Genomic DNA, 9,412 nt, shown 5'->3' with positions numbered 1-9,412 from the left:
ATAAAACAATACATAACCTTTACCTACAACTTAAAACTACACACATGAACAAAGAAAACAAAAGATTACCCAACCAAGTCTACTACTGTTAGTGGTTAGTGATGTCCAAATGAAGCAATGAACCAGTATCGAACCACTTCATAAATTGTATCGAACATAGGTTCATTCATTCATTCAAAGGTTTGTTTCAGTGACATCTAGTGGCGAAATAGGAGACAGCACAACAATGTCTGAATTATGTGAATGCTCTATGATGGTGATCAAACAAAGGTAACAATGATACAGTAATAATGACAGCAACTATGCACACACCTACTATGATGACCCACATGTTGTGCATCATTTTGGGTGGCTATATAGTGCTTTTATGTGCCTACAAACCTGCTGACGTGCAGAAAGGTCTCGTGTTATAAAGCAGTTTTGACTGTTTGAACCAGGGATTCACTTGGGACCGAAACAGTTTCTACTTTGGATATCATCAGTCACGTGTCTTTTTTGGCAACAAAGCAGGCTTCAAAGCAGTGGTTTGTGGAAAATGCCTCTTCAAGTTTGAAGCTTGCATCGGAGCCTCGGTGTCAGACGTCCATCACCAGTGGTGGCCCTCACATGGTGAAGGCCAGGACTGAGGCCTTCACAGTCTCATTGCCTGATCTGAATGCAAGAGAGCGAGCACGCAGCATGTGGTGTACCTGACTGCTTATCCAGGGCTTCTGGTTGGGACACCTCCTGACTTGTACAGTGGTTATGATGTTGTCAGTACAGGTACTAATGTACCTGGTCACATACTCAGCATAGCCCTGTATGTTGACAGAAAAATCCTGAAAGGTGGCTGCAGCTTTTAAACACATCCCAGTCTGTCTGGGCAAAACAGTCCTGCAGGGTGCCTTCAGTCTCTGGGGTCCAGAGTTTAACTTGTTAAATCCTCCTTATTTGTTTTCCCAGCTAATGCTGAGCTCTGGTGAAGGCATAGCAACACAAAGTGGGAATTTCATACTTAGAAAAGACAAACTTAAAAAAAAAAATCCCTTTCTTAGTTAACTCAAAGTGCTGAAGCCCATCATTAGCCGCAGATAAACTTAATGTACACTGTGGACTTTGTCCCCATCACTGCTTTGTAAGCACCTTAGGAAGGGAGCTCTTAATGATTACAAACAGGAGGAATGATTACAGCAACATATGGGTGCCTCACTACTGTTTGGGGGTGGGAAAAAAATTGACTGCAGTACTTCCTGATTTAGATCTGGGGGGGAACTACTGTATGTATTAGAATAGGCTACCCTGTGCTCTGAGTGCTGAAAAATAGCCTCATTTGTCAGTTAAGAACCCTTTGAATTGTGCAATCTGTAGATTTATTCCAGCCCACAAGGTGGAGCCCTTTAATCAAGAGATTGCACCCTGACCATCTGAGCAGACCGCAGCCAACATAAAAGAAAAAGGCAGACGCTGGCATCATAGCCTCCCAGTCTAGTTAAGAACACCTAAATGTAGTTTTATACCTGATTCCTTTTCACCTATAAATACCTGGACTCAGCAATGGACGACAAAAGACGGTTTCCCGTGACCTTCATTTGTTACCTTTGCCCTGATGTTTCTATCAGGTGAGTTTATTTATGTTTTAATCATATTTATGTGTTTATTTTATCAGCTGATTTTTCTTTCTAACCGCACTAATAGCCTGGGCGTGCCCGGCCTTAGCAAAAATTACTTTCTTTTGGGCACAAATTTGACGCTACTTGTAGGTGGTTGCGACCCATGGGTAATGCTGTTTCCTTCTCTCTCTCTCCCCGTCTCTCTCTCACACGCACACAAACAGAACAACAACAGCAGCCATAGCAACGCCACCGGTGCGCTGTTATCCTAAAGTGGAGTGAATGGAAAGCGCAGGGCTGTTGCTGCTTTGAACTCTACCCTCCTTCCTCTGCCTCCACCCAGTCTCTCCAGGTGTGGCTGTGTTTTCTGCCCTCGACAACCACAAGTGGCCAGTTTGACCGGATGCAATGATCATGGGAGCAGTGGAGGAACCGAGATGAAGACATGCACGCCGGGAGGCGGAGCCCCGTCCATTGCGCGTAAAAACTCCAACAACAATGAGCTGTGGCTCTTGCGAGAAAAAGACTCCGCACCTCTGAGTGAGAGTGACGGCACATCATCTTCTCTGTTATGCCAGAGGGATGCTCTCGGAAGTCGGGGTGGCTCAGAGTCAGACCACAGGAGTGGAGGTGGCACAGTCATAGACGCAGGCGTGATAGGAGACGGAGCCATCGGCATGATATGCAACAAAAACGGAGACTGTAGAAGGGACCCGACCAGCTCAGGGAGCCTCTCTTCCCTCATCTCAAGGCAGGAGAAACAGGCAGATGTAGTAGTAGCACCAGAAGACGGCAAGGGGCAGGCTGCAAGAATGGACGGCTCCATCACCTCAGTGGGATCCCTGACACAAGGGCCGGGGGTCGAGGTCAAGACAGCGGCAGCCGTGGAGAAAAGGGACCCCAGAGTTTCCTTCTCCAGTGCCCCGACTAGTAAAGGAGGGCAGACTCCGTGTCAACAGTCGAGAAATTCTGTCACATTCAGCAAAGCTGAGGATGGTTCTCAGATTGTTCCGGATGATGGAGACTCCAGGGGGAATCAGACATACATGCAGCGGCAGTTTAGTTCTATGCTTCAGCCCGGAGTTAACAAATTCTCCTTGCGCATGTTTGGAAGTCAGAAGGCGGTGGAGAAAGAGCAAGAGCGTGTAAAGTCGGCGGGTAATTGGATTATCCACCCATACAGCGACTTCAGGTATGAATCAGATTGAGTTATAGATTCATAAAGTTGGTCTGCACAAAACCACAGTGGGCATCTGGTGTCTGTTTTTGTGGCTATAGTAACCTCCTTTGACGCACCTTCTCCGTATCAAACAACTTTGTAGCCTATACGAAAATGCTAAAATATAATGGGACAATATTTTCCAAGGAAAGCACTTTAGCAATATAGCCAGTGTGATTATGACAAGAACGATAGTTTAAATAACTACAAATAAATTTGTAATCTTTACGCCTACATTTGTATTTTGCTTAAACATGATCTGGAAAACCAGAATCAGGCGAGACTTTGACGCTTTATGAATACTGACAGATGGTGCCAAATATGTTAATCATAGGGTACTATGTCGCCAAGTTCACAAAAATACTGTTTTCAGCGTTGAGACTTGGGTCCTCAGACAAATCTTGCTTACACTGGCAAAAATGGTGGGAACAGTTACAATATGGCATGTATCTGTAACAAGAAATTGCTCTGAAACAGGCTTCATTTAGCCTGATGGCTAGAGGAAGTTTACGTTAAGTTAAAAAGTTCCTTCGTCCTGTAGAAATGCGTCCGATCCAAGATTTCAGCACCAAGGACAGCGCCTCCAATTAATGTGGTGAAAACAGTAACACCCTGAAGATAAAGCCAACGATCTGAGCTCCTCGGTGCTTTGGACTCAGATTTTGCATTTGAAATATTATTCAGTTGATAAATGGGTTTATGGGGTCTTGTTTCCAGTAACAGCAAAAGCTTAACAATCATTGCCAGCTGATCAGTCAGCAGTGGAACTTTCTGAGCAACAGTGAACACAATATATACTGTAGGACTGCAGCAAGGACTCCATTTTAAAATATTGATGAATCTTCAACAGTTTTTTCCCAGTTAGACTACACATTCCTAAAGCCCGGTGTTACGCCCTCAAATATCGTTTTGTCTTAGCAACAGTTTAAATCAGCAAAATCTGCAAGTCCTCACATTATTAAGCTGAAACCAAAATATTTTAAAGATTTTTGCTTGCTTACCAATTGTTCAATTATCATGCTAATAAACAACATTTTCTTTGCTGTAAAGACAAATGTGTCATAATTCAGGGCTTAAATTCTGAACTATGGGTCCATATTGTGGCATAATTGGCAATACTGTAATTGTGTAGGTGCTGCTTTGGACAAATAAACTTCACAGCCAACTACAAAGGAGTGGGGGAATGTACACAAACTGTAGCTGTGGTTACTGTCAAAATATTCTTAGTGGCTTTAGTGATATGAATGTCTGTGGTTTTGTTTTTCATTAGGAATTCAGCAGCTTTGTCTTTGGTTTGACCTTCTCCTCAGTCAGGTGATAGAGGCTATCCCACCAGGTGCAGATACAGTGCACAAAATGAAAAGAAACATCTGATGTGATGTTTCAGAAAGGATTACTTAGTGGCCACCATGGTGGGGTTGGCACTGTTTTTGTTTGTTTGTACATTTTTTGCTTGACTGTGAGACACCGAATGGGCACCCACTGCGTCTCTGACCTACTTCTCCCTACTGCTCCACCCTGTCAGGTTCTACTGGGACTTCACCATGCTGATGTTCATGGTGGGCAACCTGATCATCATCCCTGTGGGCATCACCTTCTTTAAGGATGAGACCACCACACCCTGGATCATCTTCAATGTCGTGTCTGACACCTTCTTCCTCATGGACCTGGTGCTCAACTTCAGGACGGGCATCGTATTCGAGGACAACACCGAGATCATCCTCGACCCCAAGAAGATTAAAAAGAAGTACCTGAAGAGCTGGTTTGTTGTGGACTTTGTCTCTTCCATACCTGTGGATTATATCTTCCTCATTGTGGAGAAGGGGATCGACTCAGAGGTGTACAAGACGGCCCGGGCGCTCCGCATTGTCCGCTTCACTAAGATCCTCAGTCTGCTGCGCCTGCTAAGGCTATCCAGACTCATCCGTTACATCCACCAGTGGGAGGAGGTGGTTTGAGTGTTACTTTCACACACACAAAAAAAATTTAAAATAAAATATTCGTTAGTGAGAAAAGCCTGTTAGTGATGTATCAGAAACACAGATTGTGTGCTAGGTATGTGCACTAGTAGTTGTCACACTAGTCTTAGCTATCTGTACAGCTGTTCATATTTGTAACTTGACCAACATGGGATAATGTATCAGCCTGAACACAGACAGACATTTTTGGTGACTATATGTCAAATCAATGTCGATAGCTAACAAAAAATCGCAGTCCAAAAATGCCAAAAATATTTGAGATAATTGAGCGACATACTCTAGTTACTATTGTCCACTAGAAGGCAGTGGCAAGTTGTTATTTTCTACTGTAAAATGCCTCTCTTAGTATGTATCTTGGTTACAATTCTTTAAACAATCTAAGGAATTACTACCAGCTGATATGTCGTTATTGTTAAACTCTGAAATATTGACATCGGTATCAGCCACTGTCGGTCAGGCTAAGTAAGATACTGTTTCTTGCCTTTGCTGCCCATATTGCTGACATTTCTTCAATATTTACTTTTATATCAGTAGGCATCCTAGGTTAGCTTAAAGACAGACAGGATGCAGTAAAGCAGGATCAACTGTCATCTGTCAGGGAATGTGCAGACTGTAAGAGGAACTTCACAAAAAAGTGTGTTTGTTTTGAAGACTGCTGATGAACGTCAGGGTCTAACAAAAGGGCTCATCAGCAGATGAGAGATCAAAGCCTTCAGAGCTGCACTGATTTTCACTAATGTTCTCAGCCTACAATAAGGCTCCAGTTTGGATATTATACCATTCTGATTGTGCTCTGATTTATAATACATTATTGGATTCCAGCACAGTGGTTTATGTCAGTATACAAGTCATTTTGTTTGTATATTAAAACAGTCCTCCTCTGTATAATTACACCTTGACAAAGACAAAATGAGGTTTTATCATGTTGTATAGCAACTAGCCTGATCCTGTCAGTGGGAAAGAGAAAGGGGGTTTTCTGAGTAACAAATACAACCATTGGAGATGCTGACTGTTGTTTTTTCTCTCAGAATGAGAGCTTCCTTTTCCACATTTTCATAGTTGTTTTAATGCAGCATTTTGACCAAACAAGGTATCAAACTGTTGTAAATAGATACTGACAGAGTGGCTGATGCAAGCACACACATGTCTCTGATTATATTACACATCAGGAAATAATATAGATAACTACATTACCATCCAACCCAAACCCACACGCTGCTACATTTACCACTGCTCTACTATGTGTATGTGCTCCTTTGTTTGTATTTAAACTAAGGATCCCAATTTGGATTAACCAAGCATTGATGAATCAAATATGTGCATTCCCTTACTCTGAAAATAACCACTGCTCCTCTGATTATAGTGTGCTAGATGAGAACTCTAATTATTGACTTAAACACGCACAGCCAAAAGCTCCTTCGCTTCGACTCAGCCCTGCCCTACGCTCAGCTCAGTCCAGTCATGGCTGGTTGTTTTCTTCCTGCCCAGCTCAGCTCAGCTTAGGTCAGCTCGCTGCAATGGGGTTTCCTAAAAGATTGTCTTAGTGTTGTGATGATTCACACTTTAGCTCACAGGGCAAGTCAGTAGAATAGACTGGACAGAAACCTAGCCCAGACTGAATAAAGAATTAACATTTTAGTAGTCTCTATTTCTGACATGATAAAAGAATAGATTATTGCATGTGTTTATTGTGCAGACGCCAAGATAATCATTGTTGGAAATAACCAGGGCAATTTCCTGAGGAAGCTTGTATGATGGTTCTTCACTTGCTGCCATGCCGTGAGGATGCATTTTCATGTGCTAGACAATGATGGTGAATACGGGGGTGTATGCATGAGGGTGAGAATTGGTAGTTGGTAGGAGAGTTTTCTCTAAATGTTGTAATTTGAACCTGATATCTCTGTATTTTTGACCATGTGCAGTAGAGAGGAGTAGAATGAAGTCCTTCTGTGTTTTTGAGGCTGTTGCTTTCATAGTAACGTGCCTTGACCCAGATTGTTGTCTGGCTGGTCTGACAGTGACACATGGCCAGGTGCTGTTCTGGTGGGGGGTGGGGGCATTAGTTCTGGAGTCTTGTTAATCATGATGGAAATGCTTCCTAATTACAGGGCAGGGCCTCCCAATGCATTTCCATTTCTCCTACTTTAGGTTAGCTAAGGTTAGCCATTATCACACATACTCAAAGTAGTGAAAGTAGCGTCTCTGGTCTTTGGTCTGTAGGTTGATTACATTTTTCAGTATATGCAGAAAGTTGTAGACTAAAGAAGAAACTCAAGGTATATTTTACTGATATTCAAAAAGGATGTAATTCACCTAGTACACCATAATGCTAAATATAGATATGGAGGATGACAAGGAGATTTTGAGTGCAACAGACAGCTACACACAGATAAACAAGTACTTTTTGTAATGAAATGAATTGGATTTTGTCAAATGTATAATTGTTCACTTTAACTCAGAGCATGAGAAAAGGCTCTGGAGCTATTTAGGCAAGAATTATTATGCACATTATCCACAATGTCCTCTTGTGTTGGTGCTGTAACTAACAAGAGACATTTACATCTTTAGTAGGGAAGTGGGTTTTGATATTCAAGTGAGCTGTGAGTTGAGGGCAGGGAGGCCTGAGGTGACAGGATGACTTGCAGAATGCCCTGACCTGGCTACTGCCAAAATGTAAATTCACAGCAGAGCCAGCTTTTTTATGTCAACAGAAACACACCCACACACTCAGTGTGTAGCCTTGTACACATGTAGGATGATTCTCTTATCTCAAGTGAAAAATGAGCTTTTGTTTTTGAAACAAGAAGCCATCAAATTGGCCCGTAAAGCAGGATTCTCCAATATACAGTATAAACATTGATCAGCCTTAGCATTATGGCCACTGACAGGTGAAGTGAATATGTCATTACAGTGGCACCTGTCAGTGTGTGTGGGGTATATTAGGCAGCAAGTGAACTTTCCATCCTTGAGGTTGTATTGGGAGCAGGAAAAACAGGCAAGCATAAGGATCTGTTAATATCGGTCATAGCTACTTTAAAATTTATTTGAAGGAACTTAATGGTTATGTAGTCCTCAAAAGGATACAGTGAACTGACATGTGAAGCAAAATCTCTACTGCCCTCTAGAAAACTCACAAACTGTTTCCAGCTCTTTCTGTATAACACTGTGCTGTATATACTATTTGTGAAAACAGACTCAGTAGTGTTTACCATTCATTTGATTTGGACTCAGTCTGTGTAAACACCCGTGATCGTTCACCCTCCTCCCAAATCTCACTACCTTTCCTCCTCTCTGCATCTGTAACCCTCTCTCTGCTCATCTCTTCTTATCCTGACAGATTTTCCACATGACCTATGACCTGGCTAGTGCCGTGATGCGAATAATCAACCTGATCGGTATGATGCTGCTGCTGTGTCACTGGGATGGCTGTCTGCAGTTCCTGGTTCCCATGCTGCAGGATTTTCCCTCTGACTGCTGGGTCTCCCTCAACAAGATGGTGGTAAGCAAAATGCTCTGTGTGGTTGTGAGGGTTAAAGGCAGTCAGAAGTCACACAGTCACACGAACATCAGTATGCAAAGGCATTCAGCAGAGGAATTACTTTAAAACCAGAGCATAAAACATACAGTATTCCCCATGGAACCCAAAGGTGTGTTATTTGCAGACAGATGGGGAAGTGGGATTTATTTAAAGTTGAGTCTGCACACACACACAGGATTCGGCCTTAATTAAAACCTCTCTAGTTAAACCCAGGAGACATGCCACTGAACAGAAAGCAGGAGTGATGGATGAAAAAAGAGCCTGTTTTTACTCCGTTTATACAGCACATCATTTGCTTTGTTCTTTAGCCACATTCTTCTTTTTCCATTTCATTCTTGATCATTTCTCCTCTTAGATGTCCTTCCTTCTAGCTGGCATGTAGTTTCCTGCCATCTGCTGACAGACCATTACAAGAGGTTTTCTCCAAAATTTATTTATGGCTTGAAAGAGAAACTCTCTGGAGAAAGTGATGCAACACTCAAGCTGCATGGAAAACAATTAGTTCTCCACATAATTAATGAATAATAATTATTTAAAGGGTGGTGATTTTGAACGTTAAGCCTTTAACCAGCCAGTGTTTTGGTTAATAGGTATTTGCATGTTAATGACTCGAGAAAGATAAATCACAATATTTGATTACTTGTTACAACACTATTGAATTACCAATTTAAGTTTAAGTCATTACATGAGAGGGAGTCATTCTAAATGATTTGCACCATTTTAGATATGTACCCAAAACTGACATGTTTAGTATATTTGGAAACTTTGGAAACTTCAGTATAATTTTAGAATTCAATTGGTCGGTTTGAACCAGCCAAAGGCTCCAACACAGTTTAAGTTGTTAACAGATCATTGGGAATTGTCTCGTTCTGAAATTGTTCCAGTAAGGATGAATACCTACCTTTCTTTCAGGCTATTGGAAATAAGATAAGATAAGCTGTATTGTACCCAGGGGTGACATTTGTCATGGGCACAATTGCTGCACACAGCTTCATACAAGGAACAAACAAAAGTAATTTCCATATGCCCAGACTTCCCTCTCTCCAGACACTTCCTCCAGCTCCTCCGGGGGAATGCCGCGACGTTC

The 9,412-nt window shown here is 42.2% G+C and overlaps 1 protein-coding gene across 1 annotated transcript in view; it reads left to right on the top strand.

Annotated features, from left to right (window-relative positions):
• Positions 1-1,966: 1,966 nt before the first annotated feature.
• Positions 1,967-9,412, top strand: part of hcn2b (hyperpolarization activated cyclic nucleotide-gated potassium channel 2b) — a 43,842-nt gene continuing 36,396 nt past the window's right edge. Inside the window, exons 1-3 of the mRNA XM_020612262.1 lie at positions 1,967-2,781; positions 4,334-4,757; positions 8,125-8,286. Of these exons, the coding sequence (XP_020467918.1) occupies positions 2,027-2,781; positions 4,334-4,757; positions 8,125-8,286 (1,341 nt within the window). The 5' untranslated portion in view covers positions 1,967-2,026. The remainder of the gene's footprint in view (positions 2,782-4,333; positions 4,758-8,124; positions 8,287-9,412) is intronic.

Source organism: Monopterus albus, unplaced genomic scaffold (genome assembly GCF_001952655.1).
Source record: "Monopterus albus unplaced genomic scaffold, M_albus_1.0 scaffold122.1, whole genome shotgun sequence".
Taxonomy (NCBI): Eukaryota; Metazoa; Chordata; class Actinopteri; order Synbranchiformes; family Synbranchidae; genus Monopterus; species Monopterus albus.
The sequence above is the reverse complement of the archived record's forward strand: the minus strand, read 5'-3'. Positions and strand labels throughout refer to the sequence as shown.